Below are 27,757 nucleotides of genomic sequence, written 5' to 3' on the forward strand. Positions count from 1 at the left end.
GGGGGCAGAGTATGTACGTAGCAAGTTGAGATGAGGAGGATGAATTTGTAGCAAGTTGGGATGAGGAAGATAAGTGTGTAGCAAGTTGGGATGAGGAGTATGTGTGTAGAGCAAGGTAGGATGAGGAGGATAGGTGTGTAGCAAGTTGGAATGAGGAGGATGAATGTGTAGCAAAGTGGTTTGTAGCAATGTGGGATGAGGACGATAAGTGTGTAGCAACTCTCTCTAACTCTCTCTCTACTCTCAACACAAGCCTAAGCCAATTACAGTAAAGTACCTTGATCTACTACATTCAATACAATATCATGAGTGTGAGAAAGATGCCAATACTCACTCATGCACATCACATGACCATAACCTGCAGCCTCATGTGCTGCCTATTTCCATCAGACCATACAGCAACCTATTGCTGGCTAAGACAATCTATTTTTCTCATCCAGCACAGATCTTTTTTTACATGATTGGGGGTGAGTATGTCTCCTTTAAATAGACATGCAGCAAATCAGAAAGGAGCTACTCAGTTCAATGTCCCAGGTCAGACTGGGCTCTTCTTAGGTAAGTTGGGCTTCATACCAAGGGTTTGGACTTAGGGCTTAGTATTTTATATTTTATGAACCACATAGCAGGATTACGGGTTTTCGTCAATTTTTATTAAGAATTATTTTTTCTTCCTATTGAATGTCCATAACACTGACACAGTGAGACTATAGAGTCCATGCAATTCAACTAACCCCTGTGAGACGTCTTGTACAGAACACGTGGATCCCCATTGTTTAGCACCTGGAAACTATTAGGTTGTATTTGTGATGTAAATGAATGGTTCCCAGGTAAGAAGTATGAGAGAGGGAGGGACATGAGAGGTTTCAGCACTCAATCTGCCAGAATGAACTGGAAACAAACCAGTTCCATCTCAGTCCAGTTTAACCACAGAGGAGAGAGGGAGCAGGAGGGACAGACTGAGGGAAGGTGCCAGGGATAAGGTGTGCTACTGTAGAGACAGAGAGAGGTGCAGGGCTATAGATCAGCACAGGTGGAAACTTGTTCAGGAGCAGGTGCCTGGGAGAGACATCCATGGGAAGGAAATTTGGGGAAGAATTAAGTAAAAACAATTGGAGGACACTTGGAGATATCCGAGATAGAAAAAAAGCAAAACAGGTGAGTGGCTGCTCTTACCTACCTTTTCTGCCATTTGAAATATCCCACAAGGAATGCTACATTAATTCTGAAGTAGCAGGGGAGATGGAGAAGGGGAGTGTAAGTGTGTGTAGTGTTTCCTTCACAGCTCAGAGCTTGGACTTCTTCCAGGTAGAAACAGAAAGGTATTGTCTGGTATTCCTGGCTGAGGAGCTCTCAGCCCCCCCTTAATGTGACTGGTCTTGCCATTGTTACATCTACATCTTTTCTTACACATTCAAGACATTCATAGGGGAATCTCATTGATGTTACTCAGATATGAGCTAATACTGTGAGACTTGCATTGTAATGCAATTAATCCCCCCCAACCGACATACTGACAAATTAGAAATGGGTAACTATGTATTTTTACTCCAAATTAATAAACTACAAATATTTGATAGGCACAGTTTTCTGGATAATCAATTCAGAACTTGCAATTTGCAGCATCTTATTTTCCAGATGTTCTTGGATAGAAAGACAACACAAAGTAAAGATGAATGCCAGGGGTCTGCTGAACAATTTGATACCCAATATGCATAGGATTAAAATACTACATCACATGTAGAGACCCCAAAATAAAATGATGCATATGGATTTTGACTTGACATTTTAATATGTACAAATATGATAAAGTGGCTGTGTTTTATGTGTTATAAAAACCCTTTAGCTGCAGGTTAACCCCCTAAAAATATTTTTGTAAATATATCTTTCTATCCCAAACTAAAGCAAAGCTTTGCTAAATGTACTTTTTTTTAAAATGACATTTCTGAAAGTTTGTATTTACAGTCTTTTACCCCCCACGTGTCCTTAGGTACAAAGAAATAACATTATCAGTATGTATGCCAGACTTTGTCAAACTTTGTGACATGTTAAAACCCCAAAATGAACATAATTCATAAGATATTTTCATGGTTCACATTTCTGTCCCTGCAAACACAATACAGTGTCAGTATTGACTATAAAAAGCATATATATATATATTTCACATTTAAAATAGGTATAGATTTCTCTGTACCATAAATATTTGGTAAATTTAATGAATTTGTTTTTACATAATTGATTGAAAAAAAATCAGCCTAAACATGAATCTCACAGGTCTTTGAAATAGATGGGTGCACTCTATCTGTGTTATTCCTCAAATGATGTGGCATTTAGAGGCTGCAGAAACCAATAACATCACTTGAAGTTCAATAAAAATCACTCAAAGAAATAAAAAAATATAGCACAATGAGATCAGTGATCAAAATCTACTGGTCTCACTGCACAATTTATATTTTACAAGGAAAATCAAGCAATTAACAACACTGAAATTGAATACAAATTGTGAGAATGCAATAAAAAGTAATTTCACATTTGACACAATGGCACTAATATCTACTGTGAGTAAAGGAAGGAGGGAAGGGAATAGCAAGGCAGGCAGAAGAACAATGAAATGCTGGTTTTTGGCACAGCAATATTGTGTGGCTGCATTGCAATAAAGGGCAAGTCAATTATTACTTAGCTAAGGTAATAACGAGGAGGACAAGTGTGTAGCAAGTTGGGATGAGGAGGATGTGTGTGTAATAAGTTGGGATGAGGATAATAAGTGTATAGCAAGTTGGATGAGGAAGATGCACGTGTAGCAAGTTGAGATGAGGAGGATGAGTGTGTAGGAAGTTTTATGAGGAGGGAAATTGTATAGCAAGTTGGGATGAGGAGGATAAGTTTATAGCAAGTTGGGATGAGGAGGATAAGTTTATAGCAAGTTGGGATAAGGAGGATAAGTGTATAGCAAGTTGGGATGAAGAGGATGAGTATGTAGCAAGTTGGGATGAAGAGGATGAGTATGTAGCAAGTTGGGATGAGGATGATGAGTCTGTAGGACGTTTTTTTTTTTTTAAAGTTTTTATTTTTAACAGTTTTAACAACAATAGACAGAGAAGGAAATAGAAGAAAAAAAAAAAAAAAAACGTGAGGCAAAGGCAATCAATACGGCTATACAGGATTTAAAACTTTTTCAGACTACTGTAAATTCAACCAGGTACCCCATATGGCATCAAATTTTTCTGGGCACCCTCTGGCTAAGTATGTCAATTTCTCATTTGGAAGATTGTCATTTACCAGCTTTTGCCAATATTGCAACGAGGGGGGGTCTAAAGACTTCCAGTGCATAAGAATGGCTTTCTTGGCGTAATAGAGGAGTTGTAGGTAGCAGAGTCTGGAGTAGGAGCGAAGTGGAATATCACCAGACAGTCCTAGTCTGTAGGACGTTTGGATGAGAAGGGAAAGTGTATAGCAAGTTGGGATGAAGAGGATGAATGTGTAGCCAGTTGGGATGAGGAGTATAAGTGTATAGCAAGTTGGAATGAGGAGGATGCGTGTGTAGCAAGGTAGGTGTTAGAGTGTCTGGTGGTCTAGGGGGTGGCGGAGATGCCCACTGCAGTCATTGCAGTTGTGCCTGCCACCTGTCGCTCCTGTGCATCACCACTTCTGGGTTTGCGCGGCAATTGCTTAATTTTGGCTATATTTGGAGTGCCACGTGACATCATCAAGGTTGGATCCAAATTCAAATACTTAAAGGCGCAAATGTTCCATTTTCATTTTCCAACGTTAAGGTTTATTCCTGTAGTTCCTGGGTGCACTTCTCTTGTCTAATCCGTGTTCCTGACCCTTGCCTGTTCCTGACATTGCCATTCTGCCAACTGAACCGACCACTGCCTGTATTTGACTATTGCTTGGATTCCGATTTTGTACCATGCTGCTGTTTCTTTTGACCCTGGCCTGTGACCTCGACTACTCTCTGTCATGTGATTTGGTACTGAATATAGACTGATTTGGTCTGGTATAGACTCTGCCAGACATCTTGTACAGAACACATGGATCTCCATTGTTTAACACTTGGAATCTATTTGGTTGTATTTGAGATGTATATGAATGGTTCCCAGGTAAGAAGTATGAGAGAGGGAGGGACATGAGAGGTTTAAGCACTCAATCTGACAGAATGAAATGGAGTTCGATCTCAGTCCAGTTTAACCACAGAGGAGAGAGGGAAGCAGAACATTCTGTCCCAGTGGCTGCACAGATCCTATCTGACCCCCATTGTAAGCAGCAGTCCTGTCCTGCTTTATGGCAGCTGAGATTCTAGCTATCTGTATAACAGAACATTCTGTCCCAGTGGCTGCACAGATCCTATCTGATCCCCATTGTAAGCAGCAGTCCTGTCCTGCTTTATGGCAGCTGAGATTCTAGCTATCTGTATAACAGAACATTCTGTCCCAGTGGCTGCACAGATCCTATCTGATCCCCATTGTAAGCAGCAGTCCTGTCCTGCTTTATGGCAGCTGAGATTCTAGCTATCTGTATAACAGAACATTCTGTCCCAGTGACTGCACAGATCCTATCTGATCCCCATTGTAAGCAGCAGTCCTGTCCTGCTTTATGGCAGCTGAGATTCTAGCTATCTGTATAACAGAACATTCTGTCCCAGTGGCTGCACAGATCCTATCTGATCCCCATTGTAAGCAGCAGTCCTGTCCTGCTTTATGGCAGCTGAGATTCTAGCTATCTGTATAACTGAACATTCTGTCCCAGTGACTGCACAGATCATATCTGAGCATTCTGTCCCAGATCTGGTTCCAATTGGAAGCAGCAGTCCTGTCCCAGTTAGATTTGTTAGTTTTCTCTCCTAAACATTCTGGATTTCTAGGTTGGCATATGCTCCTATTTAGATTCTAATCTCACTGACGTTGATGACTGTCTGTTGTTGTAGCTCAGTATCTTTATCTGCCTGGGAAATCACTTTCTTTATCCAGCCCCAGAGAGAAGTTATTTACAGAGTCCTTTGGCTTCCATTGCAGGATGATAGAGGTTATTGCTTAGCAAAAATATGCAGATAAATATGACTCCCCTGTCACTGTTTTGCCCTCCCAACTGAAACATACTGAGCAGTTAAATTACATTGGCCCCCCCTCACACTATAAATTGACATATGTTTATATGTAATATTTCCTTCACAGAGGAAGGGACACTTACTGGAGTCTAAACAATGGCTATAGGGGCCTCGGGGCACGGTTATATCTAGAACTTTCCAAACTGCGGCCCACTTTGGGTACTTGAACTTAAACTCTCAGTGTCCTTTACAAGGACAGATAGAATTAACCACTCCATACTGCGTCATTGGATAATATATGGGGCCAAATTGGCAGTGAAGATGGCCAATATCTTGTTAGGGGTTCCTATAGATAACAATGTAGATTGTGCCTATAGATAACAGGCACAATTGGCAGTTGGATGAGGTCCCTAAATGCAGTTTTCTCTTGACTGCTCTGCAAAGGCAAAAGTAGAGCAGCCTGGTTTAACCCAAGGATCCCTACGTGTCTAGTGGTGTAGTAACAGACAGGTACCAATCCGAACTGAAATGTGGAATCCAGGAGCCAGTTTTGGCTTCTCAATTCCATGTTTTGGTTCAGATCGGTATCTGCCTGTTACTTTGTTACTAGATGCTGACTCCCGTATGCTGAAGGTCTGGGGTATGAGCACCAGGAGCCACTGTTGCAAGCAGTAAGTTTATACTGTTTGATCCCTACGTGTAAGGCCTGTGTGACTAGTATGGCGTGTATAACGTGTCTGGCGTGTATGACATGTATGGCTTACTAAAGCATGAATAGCATTTCACCTGAGCTGGCGTAAAGGCAACACCTCTAGATCATATTTGTTTTCTTCAAGACAAAGCTTTCCAGGTCATCTAAGCTCTGTAAGGGAGAGATGTAAATCTGACACTCAGGTGCTATGAAGGCCTTTCTTGTCTGATCGAAACCATGGAACAAAGGAGCATTTACTACGCCTGAGGGGTGGGGGCTCGGTCAGGGGCAGGGAATATGGAGCAGATACTGTATGAAGAGCTGAGTCCATTGTTCTCTATTATGCTGGGAGGAAGGTTGCTAAAATACGTGATTACCTCTTAAATTGTAGTTATGTTGGGGCATGAATGTATTGTAGCTCTATATATGTTTATCACCAGGAGCCTTCCTTCCCCCAAATATTTACCTATCCAATATTCTCCTTAAATCATTGGACCCTTACAATATTGCTCTATAATAATGTACAAATAACCTAGAACTGGGTCAGAGCTGGGTCTAGAGCTGGGTCTAGAGCTGGGTCATGCTTTCAACTGTGCAGCAGAACTACATAAAGTGCACATGGCTAATTCCCCCCACTGTTCTCCTCCACCTACATTTCTGGCCAGACAAGTGCACTCGTGTTAAAGATTAAAATGAATGGGAAAGGCTCCCCTTATGGCACATGCTGACACTATGCAGTGGGACTCAAGCCATGAGCCTAAGTTGGACAATATTTTATTAACATGTATTTTGCTAAAGCCAACTAACCTTCCAAGAAGCCAGGATACAAGTGTACAGGTGACCTGACTGCGTCATGCATACTTGTGACTGTGACTGTATGAATTTGGGATCGTTTTTAAAAAAGGGCTGGGCTGAGAACACAGAAGGGAACATTAATGCTCCATATTATCTCTGTAAATAGATTAATTGCAGGCTCAGCACTTACCTCATCACAGCAAGAACAAATTGTCTTCTGTTTTAATATATACCATAAAGTAAATAATTGCTTGTTCTGTTCCGGGGACATTCATGTTTATGTGAGGCAACAATGCATCAAGTCTCCTTACTCTGTAGGGAAGATGGAGGCTCTGAAGGACATGGTGGTGAGAATGAATTAAACACATACAGGCTATTTCAGGTGACTCTGTTTCAGGTGGTTGTGAGAAATACTTCATGTCAGGCCACCTTTGGAAGTTTAACCTTTGCCCAGGGCCCCCCGTTAGCTAATAAGGTTACAGATATAGGAAAAGGTCAATGTATCAGTCCTTCAGCCATAGTTCCAAGGAAATCAATTTCATTTTCAGCCCAGATCACCCTCATGATTTACATTCAAGCTGGACTTTCAGGTATATCTAGAAGAGCAAGAATATATTCTCCCAAAATCTTACCATAACTGGGTTTAAGGCCAAGTCCACTCAGACACTGCTCCAAGCCCACCCATGGGAGCCTCTATTTATTATGCGTATGATGTGTGTTCATATTAGTGCGAGCAGCCATTATGTTTCTGATTCAGAGCTTCTTTCAAAAGGCCTCTACTGGCAGTTTGTTTATATGTGTTAAGTGGTTCTATGCCAAGCAATTATTTTTAAACATTTCTTAAACATGAGAATTATATGGATTTACTTGCCATGGTATGGCCTGCAAAATATGCATTGCTTTCCACATCAGCAATAGGCTTGTGTCCTTGTAGACCATGGGGTTGTGTATTTATTGTCTAAATAAACACAAGTGTTCTTAGACAAATGTTGAGTTCTGTCTCGAAGCCAAAAACAGAATCTACTATTTTACTAACTAAATCTAACTATTTTACTTTTCATAGTCCACATGATAAATGGAGCAACTTGATATATAAACACAGCACAATAAATTCATAATATTACATAGTACATTATTTAGTACCAATGTTGTGTCCTCATCCCAGTGCCTCATATATCTATGGGGGTTCTGGGGCCTGACACCAATGGAGCCCGAGTGGGGTCAAGGGCAGTTGCCTTTGTTGGGTTGTCTGTGAAGGGATCATGGTTTCAAGTTTGCCACTGGTGCCACATAGACAATGACACTACTTCTGCTGACAATCCTTCTTGTCTTTTTCCAATCCCCTTTAGTTACTCTTTCAATTCTCTTACAAAAATCATGAAGATGTAAGTAAGAAACTTTTTGGAGTATTGTACCCTTTTAATGGGGGAGACATGGATGTAATTATAAAGGAAGCTTAAGGAATGTTTTCTCGAATACGTTTGGCTCTTTCTCTGTTACTCCTGTTACAAGTTGCGGTTCCCTTGTCGGCCAAGGACCCTCGCTTTAGTTCTCTGACTTTAAAAGGCATCCTCACCTGGAGGCATCTTATCCAAGTAGCAAAGGGCTCTTTCTGATGTGGAAGGTGACTGTTATATAAGTGTAAGAAAGGACCTGAACCTTGCCGTATGTTTTTGGGTTTGGGATACCGAACGTGACAGCATCGCACGTGTCCCACCAGCCCAGACCGACCCTGTCGGAGTTGCCCAACCCTGAGTTATAATCTTATCAACACTATTTACTCAAAACTGGCAGTTAAACTAAACAATGGTGTTTCATTTCATGTTGGCAGTGCAATTCTCTAGAACAGGACTGTTGTATGTTCTTTCAGCTATGGTAACCCAGTATTAGCTAAAATCTGATCTTCGGATTTCTTCTTCTAATCCCACCTCATATAATCTTATTGCAACCTTCTAGTCTTGTGCTTGTAGTTTGTCATTGTTCTATCCTGCCGGTGTTGTGTTGGTATCCACAAGAAAAGAGGAGAGGACCAGGCTGCATTGGACATGTGTGCATCCTCATGGAGGTGGGGTATCTGGAATGGGCAGGGGACACCAGAGGGTTGATATTGAGCTTATAGACATGTAGCCATTTTATTAAAAAAATACAGTAGACTTTAGCCCTTGGACACTCCTGCACTTCTTGTTGCTAAACTCTCTTCTACTTTACTTTAGCCATTAACTAAGAATAAAGGAATGTGCCCCTATTGTGTACTGTATCTGCAAAATCAATTACAAATGACATGTGAAACTATAGCGCCAGACTGGCCCACTGGGCATCCAGGAAAACTACCAGTGGGGCCCATTTGTCAGTGGGCTCCTGCTCACCCAACCATATGCCTTGCATGACTTTACCATGGCCATTTCCCATTTATATAGGAGGACAAAGAGAAGAAATGGAGGAAAGGATAGATGATTTTAGGAGAAGTGACTAAAAGAATAAGGAAAGTGAAAGAAGACAGAATGAAAAATAGTTGGAAGAGTGGGTCTATGTTCAAGGGTATTCTTGTGGCCCCTGGGCAGTCCAACACTGCATGGTCTGCTGGTGGGACAAAATTCAGGTGTAATTGCTTGCCATTTGCTCACTGGAACACCAACAGAGCAACTAACCAATTAGCTTTCACTGGGACAGTGCAGTTGAAAATGAAAACAACCTTTCCTCATATGTGGGGAGGCATTTATCAATCTCCAAATCTTTCTGATTATTTAATTTAAAAAAGTCTGACCAAATCCAAGATTTTACCTTATTTATTATTTAAAATCGTACAATTAGGGGTTTTGCTCGATTTTATAGAATTTTCCCCCCGATCCAATTAAATCAAGCTTTTTAAAGGAGAATTCAACCATGTGGGAAAAAACCCCCTTACACCCCACCCCAGGTAGACCTCCCTCCCCCCCAAGAATCTGCGCCGAGAGGTGAGGAGAAAGTATGGAGCAGTTAGCATGGGGGGAGGAGGGAGGGAGGTCTACCTGGGGTGAGGGATATGGGTTTTTTTCCCACATGGTTGAATTCTCCTTTAAAAAACTTGATTTAATCGGATAGGGGGAAAAACTCTATAAAATTGAGTGAAAACCCTAATTGTACGATTTTTCTGGATTTTTTTTTTGTCTGAAGAGCCCGAAATAGTCAAATTTTCAGGCTAATTCCATTGCAGACCTCAGAAACTCCCAAATAAGATAGGGACCTCTACCGTTGACTTACTGTATATACAACCTCGGCAGGTCTGACATGGAGAATTTTCGGATTCAGACTTTTTGCAGCCTCGGGGTATAATAAATCTTGAAATATTTGAGTTTTTCCCACGAAAAATTCGGATTCTATAGTAAAAAAAATTGTAAGTTTGAGTTATTAGCATTCAGACTTTAATAAATAACCCCCTAAATGTTCTTATGAATTTGATCATTCAGCTCTCACATCTAGTGAACTGAAATCTGGAATTATTTTTATCAGGATGACTAAGGAGAAGAAGAATGAGAAGGAGGCCCTCATTGAGTTCTTTTCCTCATACCGGGAACTGTTTGAGTTCTTCTGCAGTAACACCACCATCCATGGGGCAATACGGCTGGTCTGTTCCAGGAGGAACCGCATGAAAACGGCCTTTTGGCTTGTCCTCTTCTTGGCTACATTTGGCCTGATGTACTGGCAGTTTGGCCTCCTCTTTGGTCAATACTTCAGTTACCCAGTCAGCATCAACCTCAATGTCAACTCAGATAAACTTTCTTTCCCTGCTGTGACTGTGTGCACCTTAAATCCATACAGGTGAGTGCTGGATCCAATTAGTTGTACAGGTATGGGACCTGTTATCCAGAATACTGGGGCCTGTTATCAGGATAACGGATCTTTCCGTAATTTGGATCTTCATACCTTAAGTCGACTAGAAAATCATGTAGACATTAAATAAACCCAATAGGCTCAGTTGCTTCCAATAAGGATTATTTATATCTTAGTTTGGATCAAGTACAAGCTACTGAAATGAGTTTTAAAAATTTGGATTATTTGATTATAATGGATTCTTTCCGTAATTAGGAACTCTCTGGATAATGGGTAACGAATCCCATACTTGTAGTAACAGCAGTGGGGTAATTTTCTCCAAAACACAGCTGACTTTTACAGGCTGTTGGCTTATTCCTTGAAATGTTTTGTTGAGAACTGTCTTTTTAACCTTTCATAAATATGGTAGGGAAAGAACATTAGAGACCAACAAGTGGTGAGGCTAGAGGGGTATGGGCTAAGCTTGGGCTGTTGTGTGTGTATTTGGTTGTGGGATAATAATCCATTGGGGCATGGGCCTTCTAACTATGTAGTATGGGGCCCCAGGATGTATGATGGAGGTCCTGACTATATTCCATCATCCATTGTTCCCTTTAAGTCAAATAATCTCTCTGTCGTACCCTAAAAAAAGCACTGTGCCCAAGTCCTGGACTGAGGGATCAGCAAGTTTTGGAGCTTACCATAAACTTTGGAAAAGATCTTGTGCATGACTGTGCAAAACTGGTTGTGGCTCTGAACTGAGGGGTTGGCAAATGTTGGAGAGAACTGGCCGTGACCTTAGCCACTTGGGAAAAACTCACATTCTTAAAATCATATTGGGAAGCTTGCAGTCTTCCTGAGGCTAGTGAGTCTTATACTGTGGGATGGGAAATTAAAATTAGTCCCACATGTGTTTAGGGATTTGTCTCATCACCCCCCTTGAATGAAATGTACCTCTATGGAAGGAGATAGAAAGGAATACTAATACCTTGATGATTCTAAACTAAATCAGTGGTCACTAAACAAATCCTCCAGACCTAATCTGGGGTCCATCCAGATAAGACCCATGCCCATATGAAGATTGACAAGTAGAGATGATATGAATTTACAGCTTATTGATAGTCCTTCATGTCTCACTGTTATTAGTAAAAAGACATAATGTGCACTAAGCCCTCACCATTGCTTTTAGGTACGAAGAGATTCAGAATGATCTGCAGGAACTGGACAAGGAGACCCAGAGGACCTTGTATGAGCTCTATAAATATAATTCAACTGGGGTGCAAGGATGGATTCCTAACAACCAGAGAGTAAAAAGGGATACACCAGGACTCCCATACCTACTTGAGTTAGTGCCTCCAGGATCTGAGACCCATAGAGTGCCCCGGAGTGTGCTCGAAGAAGAATTACAAGTCAAACGCAGGGAGTGGAATATTGGCTTTAAGCTGGTGAGCATTACTAGTCCATGTACCATAAGTCACCTTCACCACTTAATTTTTCTGTGCCTGCTAAACATTCCTCTCATTATCTCCTCTAGTGCAACAAGACTGGGGATGACTGTTTCTACCAAACCTACGCTTCAGGTGTGGATGCCATACGTGAATGGTATCGCTTTCATTATATCAATATCCTCGCTCGTCTACCAGAGGAAGCAGCTATTAATGGGGAACAACTTGAGAACTTCATATTTGCCTGTAGATTTAATGAGGATTCCTGTACCAAAGCGTGAGTGTGTGGTTATTCATAGCTTTGTGATTCATCAGGGACAATAAAGGACATAAGGGATAATGTACCCCCTATTGCAAAACCTAAGGATTTTAGGAGTAACCCAAATTACATCACTAAGCATATAGTTATAAACTCTCCACAATCCTGTCTACACACCTCTTTGAAATATGCTCCACTTGGATATCTGTATTGCAATTGTCACCCTTAATAAAGTAGACCTTTTTTAATTTTATTAACAGGAATTACTCACATTTTCACCACGCAATATATGGGAGTTGCTACACCTTTAACCAAAACCAAAGTGGCAAATCCAACCTGTGGAGTTCTTCCATGCCCGGAATCAAAAATGGTTTGTGTGGAAGCTGAATATCACTTAATATCTTTAGCAAGCAATGTAAAATATTATTATAAAACAAGTTGTTTTATTTATCTATTTTAGGAATGTTCAGATATATTTTACATTATTTTTACATGTTTCGTCTATTTGTGGGTGCCGGTGCACAAGGACCTGGGCTTCCCCAACGCATACAGTATTTCCAATGTTTAACAGAACTATATTCTATCACTCCATAAGCTGTGTGTCACTGAGAAGTGTAAGTTAGGTTTGGGTGTGGTCTTACTTGAGCCTCCATCATTGTGCTGGCCATTCTTGTGCTGGACCCCAGGCATATCCCTCTTTGGGTGCCAATGTTTCTTATTCATACCTGCATGGGGGTGGGGCTCCCTCTTATTCAGATCCTTAGTCATTTGCAGAACTAGAAGATCTACACTAATTAACGTTCAAAATTGGAGGCCAAATTAGAGAATTTCCTGATCAGCCAAGCCAAGCACTTGTCCATGTTGGGTTGCAGCTTGCTCAGTGTAGCAAAGCAGACATGTATACCATGAATCAAAATGCTGGTGTCTTTCAGGTCTGACTCTTGTCCTTCGGACTGAGCAGCACGATTACATTCCTTTACTTTCCTCGGTGGCTGGAGCAAGAGTTCTTGTCCATGGACACAAAGAACCAGCCTTCATGGATGACAATGGTTTTAATATCGCTCCTGGGAAGGAGACCTCCATTGGAATGAAAAAGGTAAAAGCAGAAGGATAATCATTATACTAAGCCTACTGGTCTTCATTCATTCACATATATTAACCTCAAGGTGCTCCAAACTCCAATGACCCTATTGTTTCAATTATAAACCCCCTTCCAGTGGTTTAACTGTAGAGGCCTCAGTTGAGTCAGCTTTAATTCAGTGGAGCCAAAGGCCAAAAGTTTTACTTTAGAATACTTGCCATGAACCTTGGCCTTTCTCTGAAGTATCGTAGTCTTGGGCTTCATATGGTCATGGTGGTGGTGGTTGGAACCAATCCAAATGGCAAACCTCAGTTAAGAAAAAGCAGCTAGTACGACAGAGCAGGGGAAGGTGTTTATCATGCAAGGCATTGGAGAAGCTGCCTCTTCAGGTATATGCAAGCTCCATAATTTAGCATACTTGATGACTGGTCTTGCCCTAAAACATTGTATGATAAGGCCATACACTAATAAGATGAATTCTCATACTAAAGATTTTGGATGAGTGCTGATATCCGATTATACTGATGGTGCTTGCATTGTTGCCCCACAGGAAACAGTCAATCGATTGGGTGGGAAATACAGCGACTGCTCTGAAGATGGAAGTGATGTCGATGTGAAGAATTTGTTTGACAGCGAGTACACAGAGCAGGTAGGTGCAAGCTCTTCTACACACGTGCTTCACTACTGTAGGTTACATTTACTATAACCTTTTTTTGGTTCTGTTTCTATACATTAATTGTTCAAAACCAATGTATATTTGTAGGTTAACGAAAAAGCCAGACTACTGCCTTGTAAAACTGGTAATTGTATTGTAATTGATAATAGGACTGCCACTAGCAAGTTGGTGGATGGTTAAATGATGAACCACATGAAGGACCTGGGCAATGAAATAATACTTTCCAGTATGCCAGAAACCTTGTGGGTTCCCATAGAGAAGTTCCATATAAATGTAAAGATATTCAGGAGGACATTTCTCTTTGGAACTCCATCTGATGTTGGCTCCACAGCCAACTCAAGAGGCCGCAGTGATTATTCACTAGCACCTACTAGAATAGAATAAGAGCTTCTGGCTACCTGGGTTAACTCTGTAAAAGTGTTGAGAGTATCCCAGTTGGCTACTTTAATGAACTACATCCTTAGAGCCATGAACACCTTGTTTAGTTTCCCATGTTATAAAGTTACTTCAGTTTAATACAACACATAACAGGACTATCCGTGACTGGTAAACTCCTATCACAAGAAAGGGATTGGCTAGGCCATTATTGTAGGAATCAGACATCTCCCATGAAGGAATGAGATGAATTTATTAAAAAGCTTATCATAGGGATGGCAATGTACAACACTGGTAGCCCAACATTCTCCAACAGTTGCACAAAATAAAACAAACACTTCTCCAGAGGATCCCCTAACACAGCATTTCCATTCTCTCCAGAAGCCTCCAGTGCTACTGTCATGTGGCAAGTAGTGATGAACTAATCTGTCTCGTTTCGCTTTATCTAAAAATTTGTGAAACTGCGAAGAAACCAAGAACCATATTGAAGTCAATTGGCGTTTTTATGAGCAACTTTTTTTTACGCACACAACAATTTTTCTTACTCAAAATGCATTAAAGTCAAAGGGCGTTTTTTCTTATGGCGACTTTTTTTTGTCCTAATGCATTAAAGTCAATGGGTGTTTTTACTTATGGCAAATATTTTGTCCAAATGCATTAAAGTCAAAGGGCGTTTTTTCTTATGGTGACTTTTCTTGTCCTAATGCATTAAAGTCAATGGGTGTTTTTTCTTATGGCGAATATTTTGCCCAAATGCATTAAAGTCAATGGCCGTTTTTTTTCTTATGGCGAATATTTTGTCCGAATGCATTAAAGTCAATGGGCGTTTTTTCTTATGGCGACTTCTCTTGTCCTAATGCATTAAAGTCAAAGGTAGTTTTTTCTTATGGTGACTTTTTTTGTCCTAATGCATTAAAGTCAATGGGCGTTTTTTCTTATGGCGACTTCTCTTGTCCTAATGCATTAAAGTCAAAGGTCGTTTTTTCTTATGGTGACTTTTTTTGTCCTAATGCATTAAAGTCAATGGGCGTTTTTTCTTATGGCAAATTTTTCATCCTAATTCATTAAAGCCAATGGGCGCTTTATCTTTTGGCGAATATTTTGTCCGAATGCATTACAGTCAATGGGCGTTTTTTCTTATGGCAAATTTTTCATCCTAATTCATTAAAGCCAATGGGCGCTTTATCTTTTGGCGACTTTTTTTGTCCTAATGCATTAAAGTCAATGGGTGTTTTTTCTTATGGCGAATATTTTGTCCGAATGCATTAAAGTCAATGGGCGTTTTTTCTTATGGCGACCTCTTTTGTCCTAATGCAATAAAGTCAATGGGCGTTTTTCTTATGGCGAATATTTTGTCTGAATGCATTAAAGTCAATGGGAATTTTTTCTTATGGGCGTTTTTTCTTGGCAAATATTTCTGTGGCCAATTTTCACCGCAGTTTCCCGGGAAAATTCGCAGATGGCAAAATTCAGAATTTCGCCAGGACTCCATGGCTGGTGAATAAATTTGCTCATCACTGGTGGCATGGCACTAGCACAGTGCAGTTAATCATTGAGCGGTCTCCTCTCCTACACTATTTCCCCCTTTATCTGTCATGTCCAGCATACAGCACACAAGCTTCTTCCGGCTGTCTCACTACAGCTTGTAAAATCCTCACTAATCTACTCCTGAATGTTCAAATTCCTTACTGGAGCACACTCTCCAGGTGTAGTAATCCCAATCACTATGTACCCATCGGGGCCACAGGCGGCCCTTGCTGCCTATACAGTTGCCTCTCTCATCTGAGATGGTCCTGAACTCCTGCTTCCCTAGTCCTAGCAGGGTACGGCCTCCCATCTGGTCTGACTTAGGCGTCTCTATTGCCTTCAGATCTTATCATGTCAAAGAGGAAGTAACTGGTTCCTGCACCTTCTTATTTAGGCACCTGAAATGGAATTGGTGCCACCTGCTGGCCAAACTGAATATAGGGTTATAGGGTGGGATTAGGGTGGCATTAATGAACTCTGATGCAGAATCAGAAAGCTAATTTTCCATTTTAATGTTGTTTCAGTTGTTTTGGGCTTGAATTAAAGAAGCCCTGTAGACCCTTAAATTTCTCTCTTTTTTTATTTTTTCCCTGTTAGGTCTGTGTCCGTTCATGTTTCCAGGCTGCTATGGTTGCCAGTTGTGGCTGCGGCTATGCTTTCTATCCGCTTCCCCCTGGAGAAGAATATTGTGATTACAATAAGCACAAAAGTTGGGGTAAGTGGAAACCTCTTTATGACGAAATGAATCTTAACACTTTGGTGTATACAGACGCATGGAATTACCGCATAGTCATGGCCATATCACTTGATAAAGGCAGGTCTATACCAACAGGAATGTAAATCTTCATAACTTGGACTTTTCCTTGAGTCTACACTCACAGTGAGCAAATACAGATTTGTTGAACCACCCAAATACAACTGCACCTGAACTTTACTAGAGCTCAGTTGGAAAATGTCCCTTGTGTGACTTACAGTATAAAAAGTCACTAAATGGTGCTCATCTAGTCCAAAGCCATTGTTTCCAAACTGCATACTTAATAAAGTGCCCTATTAGGGCAGAGGCACACGCTCAGATTTGGGGAGATAAGTCGCCTGGTCGCCGGGCAACTAATCTCCCCGAACTGCCTCCTGCCGGCTAGAATGTAAATTGCCGGCAGGATGGCAATCGGTGCTCTTCGTTTTTCCGAAGTTGCCCGAAGTTATCTCACGACGAAGTTTGAGGCGACTTTGGAAAATGAAGCGATTCGAGTGCCATCTCTAAATCTCCCCGGATCCAACCGTGTGTCTCTGCCCTTAAATCTTTAACTGATTTAGCTGTACAAAGCCAAAAAATGTATAAAAAATTATTTAATGTCCTTGGTTGGGCAGCTTCAATTCTCATACGTGATGCCTTACCTAGTCTAACCTACAGTATATGGCTTCAATAAGACACATGAATCTTTGACCTTCTCCACTGTTTATGTGTCAAAGAAATGACTTATTACTAAAGGTTCCAAAGAACTTTATCTGAGCAAAGAGCAAAAACCAAAGAGGAAAGTAAATGCATCAATGTGCCACACTAAGGACTCATACATTCATTTATTGATATGGATACACTTAAATCTTGGCTATAGATTATTGATTATCTCCCCCATAGTCCTCCTATTGTGTTATAACATCCTTTGAATAGACAAGAGTAGATCTTAGTGGCTAATGTGTTGTGTTGGTGTTATTGGAGATTGCTATATGGACATTCCAAAAGGTGGGATTCTTTATGTCTAACATTAGTAGAATAACTCTAAAGCCTGTATAGAGAACAATGAGAGTTTTGCTGTGGCTACAATAGTGACCACGTGAAAATATTACTCTGCTTTTAACTTCTTATATGCACACACAACTGTTTGGATGGTACATACTAATTATTTGCCTTATTTACCCTACAGGCCACTGCTACTATAAACTTATCACTGAATTCTCTTCAAACAAACTGGGCTGTTTTACCAAATGCCGCAAACCATGTCTGTAAGTGATCGTAAGCCTTTAGGGTTAGTAATATGTGGGTGGAGTTTGTCTTGATCCCTTGTAAGAAAGTGACATGTTGGACTGGGACATCTATCTCCCAAATGTCCTTATGTAGGTGGATATTTCCTATTAGTAAAAGAGCAAAGGGGTGGGGCTTATAAAGTGGCAGGGCTTTGGGTGGCAGACCAGGATGGGTAGAACAAAGGCATCAATTCATTTGCTAAAATATTTTTTAATCTGGAAGGATGGAAGGAAATGATCCTACAGCCTGTTTTGTGCCGGCAGTGCCCCACCCTCCCAATGTGATTGGTTAAGGCACTGTGCATATTAATGAAGGAAGAGCTGCGCTAATGTTCTTGCTTATATTGTCTCCCTACAGGGTGTCAGACTATCAGCTGACTGCAGGCTATTCAAAATGGCCGAACAGAGTGAGCCAGGTTAGTTGGTCACTGAATATAAAGGCAATAAATTCTCAACATTTTGTAATTTGCCGTCATTAAATAGTTCAGAGGTCATCGATATTTTATGAAGAAAGGTATACTTATATATTATATTTTAAGTGTGATTAAAATCTTGGCAAGACACAGAAATCCTTACCGCAGGCACTCAGAGAGCAGTCTCCCAGACAGATGTGTAAAAGGATTGTAGCTTACGTGGTACACTAAGGGACAGCCTTACGCGTTTCGTATCTCACAGACTCTCAATCAAGCCGATGAAACGTGTAAGTCTGGGCTGTATTTCAATACAGTTTTATTCTGCTCCCTTAGCTGAAAGTTCAGGGCAGTGAACCTGGACCCTTTCCAATACTTGGTGAGTTAATACTTGTGAGACCTCATTCGGTGTATCTAAGACACATCAATCTACTCCACAGTAAATGCAAAATATTTATGCACTAACTAGATGTGATTTAAATGTATCGGAAATAGTAAATATAATAGGTGTGACGCATTCGATTTTAGAGGACAGAGTATGTCCAACGAACATTACCTGGATAACTTTACACTATGATTTCTGAATGGAACAGAATAATGATCACTATGAAGAGTGACAGCTGAAAGGGACTGCCTGGAAATGGAAACTTTTGAGAGGTTTTTTAGATCACCCTGGGGGCACATGTAGGTGGAGAATAACACTGATATAGGGCAGCACCTCAACTCAAAGACGTCATGGAAAAAAAATATGCAACAGGCAAAGTATGAAAACAGAAGTAAAACAAAACAGCCAATCAGTACAGTAGGTCTGGTTTTTTAGAGAGATTGTATTTTTCCTGGACTGTCAGCCTCAGCAGATCCCCAGAAAAATGTTAGTATAAATGTTAGTATAGTAACAGTCTGTGGCCAAAGTGACAGCATGCAAAGTTATAATAGAAGCTAGAATCTCAGCCATAAAGCAGGGCAGAATGGGGATCAGATAGGATCTGTGCAGCCACTGGGACAGAATGTTCTGTTATACAGATAGCTAGAATCTCAGCTGCCATAAAGCAGGACAGGACTGCTGCTTACAATGGGGATCAGATAGGATCTGTGCAGCCACTGGGACAGAATGTTCTGTTATACAGATAGCTAGAATCTCAGCTGCCATAAAGCAGGGCAGGACTGTTGCTTACAATGGGGATCAGATAGGATCTGTGCAGCCACTGGGACAGAATGCTCTGTTATACAGATAGCTAGCATCTCAGCTGCCATAAAGCAGGACAGGACTGCTGCTTACAATGGGGATCAGATAGGATCTGTGCAGCCACTGGGACAGAATGTTCTGTTATACAGATAGCTAGAATCTCAGCTGCCATAAAGCAGGACAGGACTGCTGCTTACAATGGGGATCAGATAGGATCTGTGCAGCCACTGGGACAGAATGTTCTGTTATACAGATAGCTAGAATCTCAGCTGCCATAAAGCAGGGCAGGACTGTTGCTTACAATGGGGATCAGATAGGATCTGTGCAGCCACTGGGACAGAATGCTCTGTTATACAGATAGCTAGCATCTCAGCTGCCATAAAGCAGGACAGGACTGCTGCTTACAATGGGGATCAGATAGGATCTGTGCAGCCACTGGGACAGAATGTTCTGTTATACAGATAGCTAGAATCTCAGCTGCCATAAAGCAGGACAGGACTGCTGCTTACAATGGGGATCAGATAGGAACTGTGCAGCCACTGGGACAGAATGCTCTGTTATACAGATAGCTAGAATCTCAGCTGCCATAAAGCAGGACAGGACTGCTGCTTACAATGGGGATCAGATAGGAACTGTGCAGCCACTGGGACAGAATGCTCTGTTATACAGAAAGCTAGAACCTGAGCCATAAAGCAGGGCAGGACTGTTGCTTACAATATTTTTTAATGTTACAGGATTGGGTGTTTCACACACTGTCCCAACAATACAACCTGACGGACAGGTAAGGACCTAGAGATTCTGTATATTAGATGTGTTTCAATGATGGCAATATTAATAGTTGTTTCTACAGTGTAACCTGCTTTGCTGACATACAGTGGTGTCAGTATGGGGGCCTGGCCTCAGCCTGTAAATTTTTTTCTCCGGGCACCATTCCCTTGGGCCAAAACTGCAGATAACCACTGTTATGATACAGGCCTGTAAGAGTTAATAAAGCAGGCAAAGGTATCATGGAAAAATATTCTGCCACTTACAGCAACAAATAGTTAACAAGCCTCTGCTAAGTAAGGTCTGAAATCAGCCATGTGTAAAGGGATCACAACCTGTGAATCTTTAAGCTGCCCATAGACGTGCAGATATACTTTCAATATCGGATGAATGATCCTGCGGTGCCATCTCCTGACCTGCCACTAATCATTCAGATTTAATAAAGTAGGAAATGAACAGATCAGACGATGTTCTGCCTGACAGCAATCATATGACAATTATGTCCGACAAATAGAAGTGACAGTCACTGACTGCTCTACAGGGAAACAAACAAAGCTGTAAGGCGGGGGCTCCCCCTGCTGTTCATAAGTATGATTGTTTCCCTGCAGAGCAGTTAGGGACTGTCTGACAATTCCTATCCACAGCAATAAATGAAGGGAGAATTTCACTGCATACAGTCAGGTTTCTTATAAAAACGGCACACATTTTTTAATTAAAGTATATTGGAGATAGGTTTCTTTTTCATTAAAGAAAGTAAAAAAGAGATTTTATTTTTTTGCCTTTACATCCCCTTTAACAACCCTAGCCCGAAAGTGTGCAAGTGTGACTAGGGTTGCTACTAGTGATGTGCAGGTTGGGATTTCCCCGACCTGCACCCAATCCTAACTTGCCCTCCCTTAGCCTGCGCCCACCCGCATCCGACTTCCGGGTTGCTTTAATAGACCCGCCCCACCGATGACATCACAAAAGGGCGGGGTAAGCCGGAGCAGCGTCTATAAAAGAAAAACCCGGTGGCGGGTGGGCAGGAGAAGAGCTCAACCCTCACCCACCCACCACCCATGAAGAAGAGCCCAAACCCGCCCGTGGGTATTGGCCCAGCCCACAAATCACTAGTTGCCACCTTAGTGCAGCTCACCATCCAGGCAGGGGGCAGGGTTATAGCATCATAGTCTTGTTACGTTGCAGGCGGGGCATACATCACGTGGGTGGGGCTATGATTGGCTAATCACCATGTCAATCAGGGGAGATCCTGCCAAATCTTGACCCAGGTAGCCCTTCTGAAAACTGGGCTATCCGGGTGAAATACGGACAGGTTACAACCCTAACTGTGACCCGTGGCCCGTATTCTGCAGGCTGAATAAAAATGTGTGTGTGTGTGTGTGCGCTAATTAACCCTTTAGCGGTTGTAGAATCAAGTACGTTTGTTGTTTAATGATTGAAAGTGTATCTCAAGGCCTGAGATTGGTGTCAGCAAGTTCTTTGTATGAATTTTGTGGGTGTTGGTCAAGCTTAGGGGTGCTGTGGTGCAAGTCTAACCTGTGTATATGGTGTGTGAGAGAGTTAGTGGCCCCTGATAGCCACACCTAAAGTCACAAGTGCCACAATCCCTGAAACATGACATATTGGGGGTCACACCATCACAGACGACCCACTTAGATACCAGGGGATCGTTTCCAATTTTCCCAACTATAAAGGGATTATTGAGGAGGAAAGTGTGAGTGGAGGCCAATTTGCCTTTTTTTAAACTTATTCCAATTAGGAAGTCTGGGAATTGTCTCAGGCTGCGAGGAAGGAAACCCAATCACACATCTCGCAGCGCTGGAGGAAAGCGGAGGCACTTCTAGTAAATGGAAACTGGTGCCAACATATATTTGCTTTAATCATAAGAATTCCAGCACCAGCTTAAAGGCAAAAGCACATGTTGCTCCTGTTTTGGAGAATAGGTTGTTCTCATTGTCAATATCTCATATTTCTAACACATTTTAAATCTGAAGTTTAGGGCCTGGGGGGTTTGTGATTTATCGGTTCAGTAGTCTTACAACATAAGGCCAGCAGCAGTGCTTCCTCCATGACAGAAACTAAGAAAAAAAAAACAAACTAAAAAAAACCAGAAATGGAAATTCCAGCCTGTAATATGTCTGCTATTATTATTAAGGTATATTTTATCCCCTATTAAAAAGTGTAAAGATATTACAATAAGGATGAATTGCAATGGCGTCAATAAACAAAAAACAGGAACATCTTGTAAAATACTGTATATCCTTATAAACATTGTGTAATGTGGAATCAGTTCTCTGTTCCTTGTGCCCTTATATGGTCACAGAACAACCCTTCCATGACTTCTAATATCCTTATCATTTACAGTAGGGGGTACATTATCCCTTATAATACATGAGTGATACTCAGAGTTCCCTGTATAACTGAGCCTGCAGACGTGTGTCTTTATATGGTCACAGAACAACCCCTCAGTGATTTCTAATATCCTTATCATTTACAGTAGGGGGTACATTATCCCTTATAATACATGAATGATACTCAGAGTTCCCTGTATAACTCAGCCTGCAGCCTTGTGCCTTTATATGGTCACAGAACAACCCCTCAGTGACTTCTAATATCCTTATCATTTACAGTAGGGGGTACATTATCCCTTATAATACATGAATGATACTCAGAGTTCCCTGTATAACTCAGCCTGCAGCCTTGTGTCTTTATATGGTCACAGAACAACCCCTCAGTGACTTCTAATATCCTTATCATTTACAGTAGGGGGTACATTATCCCTTATAATACATGAGTGATACTCAGAGTTCCCTGTATAACTCAGCCTGCAGCCTTGTGCCTTTATATGGTCACAGAACAACCCCTCAGTGACTTCTAATATCCTTATCATTTACAGTAGGGGGTACATTATCCCTTATAATACATGAGTGATACTCAGAGTTCCCTGTATAACTCAGCCTGCAGCCTTGTGCCTTTATATGGTCACAGAACAACCCCTCAGTGACTTCTAATATCCTTATCATTTACAGTAGGGGGTACATTATCCCTTATAATACATGAATGATACTCAGAGTTCCCTGTATAACTCAGCCTGCAGCCTTGTGCCTTTATATGGTCACAGCACAGAATGCCTGAACGTAATATTGTAGCATTAACAGAGGGATGGTATGAAAGTAGAAATGTGGGATCTGTGCACCCTCCATAGTGGGTAATATGGACATATCCATCACATATTCTCCATAAAAGGATCACTTTCATTGGCTGACATTATTTTAACCAAGGCCTGGTCATGTGACAGTGTCAGTGTTGCAGTATGAAGGTCTCACTTTGTCTCACTATAAACTCCCTATTTCTCTCTCTTGCAGAAATGGAATCGCTAAACTAAACATTTACTTTGAAGAACTGAATTATAAAACTATCCTGGAATCCCCAACAATAAATGTAAGTCTGCGCTTGGCGTAATAGCTTTGTGTACCGGACAATTGAGTTGCTGCACTTTAGGACGCCAGCGCTGCTGGAATTACCATTCCTTTACTTTAGATTTAAAGAAGATTAGGAGTCACAAAGAAATCCATTAACAACGTCGCCGGCTGAAAGGGCTTCAAACATTCACATGGAATAATTTACACTAAAGCGAATTTGGTAAGATACAGGAATGTTACAAATTAAAGGAGAACTAACGCTTAACTGAAGAAGTAGGTAGAAATGTTGTACATGATGTTTTGTGCTTCTGCACCAGCCCAAGGCAACCACAGCCCTTTAGCAGTAAAGATCTGTGTCTCCAAAGATGCCCCAGTAGCTCCCCATCTTCTTTTCTGCTGATTCACTGCACATGCTCTGTGCTGCTGTCACTTACTGAGCTTAGGGAGCCACTCACAATATACAGTACACATAGAATAGAAATGTCACAATATAAGGCTGATTAGTAATTAATACACATAATTACTACATGGCAGCACAGAAACCAGTGCAATTAGCATCAGAATTGAATAATCAGCAAACCTGTAGCATCAGCTTATATTACAGCCAGGGAAGCTCATTTTCTGCTGGATAATTAGTGACGAGCCCTAAGCTTAGCTTCTCAACAGCCAATCAGAGCCCACTGAGCATGTGAGTGTCACAGACACTTTCCAAGATGGTGACCCCCTGTGACAAGTTTGAAGTCCTGGATCATTGCTGCTATTGACAAGCTCAAACTTTAGCCTCATGCAATAAGTTCACTATATAAAATATGCCATTTTAAACCACATGCATTTTTAGGGTTTAGTTCTGAATACAGGGCTTATTTTCTATGGGTAGGTGCAAAGGCCAAACAAATCATTAGGGTGCAATACCCAAAGTGTTTGTGGCTGGAACAAAACCCGCACTCTGTGCCTTGTACCTGCCCATTTTGAACAAAATTCATGAAAACACTAAATTTCAACTCAACGGAAAATCATATGGATTGTTCCTTTTTCAGTTTCCCAGTCTACAGAGGGTGCAGAATCCGTATAAACACTACCTACTGGGATTGTGGCTCTGCAGTTACCTGGTGGGGGAATAGTACAATAGAAAAGGCAAAGCGCAACTGTTTGAGAAACGTAGCGGTATCACATTGTGCTTAGTAGATAAGGAGAATTATGCAAAATATTGTGCAACACCAAAGAAAACCAAAGTTTGCTGAGAAGTGAAACTGACATTTATTACTTCTGTAATTACTTTTCTGTTTTGAGTTTCCACTGCGACCTGTGAGAGACAATTATTGTCTGAAATATTCTGCAGCGTTTCATGGAGATTATTCATCACTCGCATCAGTCCCAGTGGAGCTTACAATCTAAAGTCCATTTCACAGTCATGCCTGGGCACAAAGGGCACATAGAGATATTGTTGATATTAATGATGGTTTTTAGGTAGATTTTATTGTGGCCCTTGAGTGCACTTTATGAATTTTTTGCTATTGACCCTATCACGGGCACACACAGTAGGGTCAGGAGCCAATGAGAATGCCTGTATGTATTTGGATTGTGGGAGGAAACCCAGGAGACCCGGAGAAAAGCCAGGCAGGTACAGGGAGAACAATTCCTTTTTATATGATGCTGCAGACAAACCTAATCTAAGATTTCACTACTTCAAAGAAATAAAGCTAACAACAAAGCCACCATAGAATTCTGGTTCAGTGAACCCCATTATACATTTTAGTATGGAGAGCATTTAGGGCCATGTGTTTGGACCATTATGCAGCCAGATATCCATAAAATATCCACATATCTTTATTTCTTCAAAATGGATCATTCTTCTTCTTCATATGTTTTTATTTTTGCTTTTCTCCAGATGGTGGTGCTTCTCTCCTTGCTGGGCAGCCAGTGGAGCCTCTGGTTTGGCTCCTCCGTTCTTTCAGTGGTGGAGATGCTAGAGCTGGTCATTGATTTTGTCATCATTGGGGTATTAATTCTGCTACATCGTTATCACTTTAAACAAGCCGAGGAAGGTGAAGAAACCACAGTGGTTCCATCCCCGGTGCCTCCCTTTGCTCATCTAGAACAGCAAGTTCCTCGCATTCCTCACGATGATCTCTCCCAACGCCAGATAGTTGTGGTTGCAGATATCACCCCTCCACCAGCGTACGAAAGCCTTGACCTGGTCTCTGTGGGGACATTATCCTCTCGCTCATCCAGCATGCGCAGCAACAGGTCCTGCTATGAGGAGAACGGAGGTAGAAGGAACTGAGAGAGGTGGGAGGAAAAAGCCAAGAGATCTAAAGCATGAAATGTGTTGGGAATGGGGAAAAATTCGAAGTACTTTGCTGCCTGTTTATGGAGCTTTTAATTGGCAGGCCTAGAATCACTTTATATTGGGGGTAGTCACCTTACAATTAACATTTTAAATATTCTTTATTTTCAAATTTTAAAGTAGGAAGGGGGGAGGGAAAGGGTACAGAAATAAAAGAGGGGAGGGTATTAGGAGGGGGGAGACATAGGATGGTAAGACAAAATGTGCAAGTACAATATCCATGTTATTTTAGAATTATATAAAAACATGGTGAAGGAAGCAATGTACATATATTGTTATATCATACATTTTTTAAAAAAAATATCAGTAACAGATACAGTTTTCATCTAGAAATCAGCATTCCATGAATTAGGGTACAACGATAATGTGAGTGATATCATAATACATCAATCGCCTATTGAGGTAGAGTTAGTGTTATGGGGGGTTCGAGTAACCCATTGATCTTTAATCTTTATTAGTTTGAATATATCTCAACCAAGGCCTCCAGATATCCCAATATCGATCACTGTCAACCTTACAATTAACATTTAAACATGTAGAGTAGGGTCCCCAAATTTTGCTTTCATTATATAGTATATCAATCCACTATATCGGATTAAACTTGCATAATATCTTTAGACAACAATGTTTTGGGACTGGGCTTTACTTCATTGTTTTGTTCCTAACGACTTGTCAGAACGATAAACCTTATAAATGGAAAAATGAGCAATAAATCATTTTAGATTGGATTTTGGTTGTTTGCTGGGGTCACTGTCCTGGTAACCAGGTGACATTCGAAGGTTCCTGCTACGAGGAGAATGGAGGTAGAAGGAACTGTCCTGGTGACATTCTAAGGTACACTTTACTGAAAGTCAACATTCTTGAGAGTTATTCATGAGATAATATTCTATGTGTTCATGTCTCTGCCCCATGTGCTCTGATGTTCTTCCATGGCCCGTGTGTTGCCCTTTCTGCTATTGGTAGTTTGTTGTTTGGTGCCCAGCGGGGTTCAATTAGATATCTTATTGGGGAGCAAGTGCTAATTTGTAAATTATCGACAATTCCCTTTATAATGGACATGCCCACTTGTGACACTGAAAGTCTCTTGGGTATAAACTGGACATTGAGAGCAGTGCTGCAGCTAATAAACCTTGGGCAGGAAGGCAAAATAATTCCAGGTGGCCCCATCCTACGCAGCAATATCCATGGTTTATTGGTGATAAATACTCGTGCCATACACATACTGTAGCCATGTTAGAGAAGAAAGAGAAGGAATCTTACTCCACTGTTGTTGTAAACTTTATCCTGGGATCCTCACTGGCCTTGAAAATATGGAAGCAGCCTATGTCAGCTTCACACTGGTCATAAGTGAGTGTGGATGTAGTTTATTGCCTTGATAATCAATGCCTGGCACTTACTTGTACTCTGTCCATTGCTATTGACACATGGTGCTGAGCTCTGCTATTCAAATACTGTGTACTGGAATGAACTCAGTGGCACAGTGAACTATTACTCAGTGTGATACTGTCCCTGGAGTTTACCTGAATGAACTTTGTGGCACAAGGCACTTATGGCCACTGTCATCAATATACTCAAGGCTTGTAAATTGTGCCTGATGATGGGTGGGTCAGTGGGTGGCACCACAGAACTTGGATGCTGAATTTGATTCCAATGTGGGCACTAACTGCAAGGAGTTTGTATACTCTCCTCATGTTGGAAAGGTTCTCCACTGGGTACCCCAGTTTCCTCAGTACACACTCAAGCAGGTTCTTTGGCTCCTGATGAAAATTGACCATTGACTTAAATTGTGATCTTTACAGAATGGCACTGATATTCATATCTTTGCAAAGCTCTCCCAAGTGTGAGAAGTTTAACTCAAGTAAAAACAAAATTTGAGTGCATTTGGGTCTGATGCATTCTAGCAAGTGTGAGGAAGCAAACCTT

At 41.3% G+C, this 27,757-nt stretch overlaps 1 protein-coding gene across 1 annotated transcript; it reads left to right on the forward strand.

Annotated features, from left to right (window-relative positions):
- The first annotated feature begins 855 nt into the window (after window positions 1-855).
- On the forward strand, window positions 856-26,562 carry scnn1a.S (sodium channel, non voltage gated 1 alpha subunit S homeolog). Its single transcript, XM_018227307.2, has 13 exons — window positions 856-1,155; window positions 10,020-10,328; window positions 11,509-11,764; window positions 11,854-12,041; window positions 12,284-12,393; window positions 12,956-13,119; window positions 13,655-13,753; window positions 16,280-16,397; window positions 17,605-17,683; window positions 18,063-18,120; window positions 20,035-20,081; window positions 23,431-23,506; window positions 25,376-26,562. Exons 2-13 carry the CDS (start codon window positions 10,021-10,023, stop codon window positions 25,769-25,771), a joined length of 1,899 nt encoding a protein of 632 aa, XP_018082796.1. The 5' UTR covers window positions 856-1,155; window position 10,020; the 3' UTR covers window positions 25,772-26,562.
- Window positions 26,563-27,757: the final 1,195 nt, after the last annotated feature.

Source organism: Xenopus laevis, chromosome 7S (assembly GCF_017654675.1).
Source record: "Xenopus laevis strain J_2021 chromosome 7S, Xenopus_laevis_v10.1, whole genome shotgun sequence".
Lineage (NCBI taxonomy): Eukaryota > Metazoa > Chordata > Amphibia > Anura > Pipidae > Xenopus > Xenopus laevis.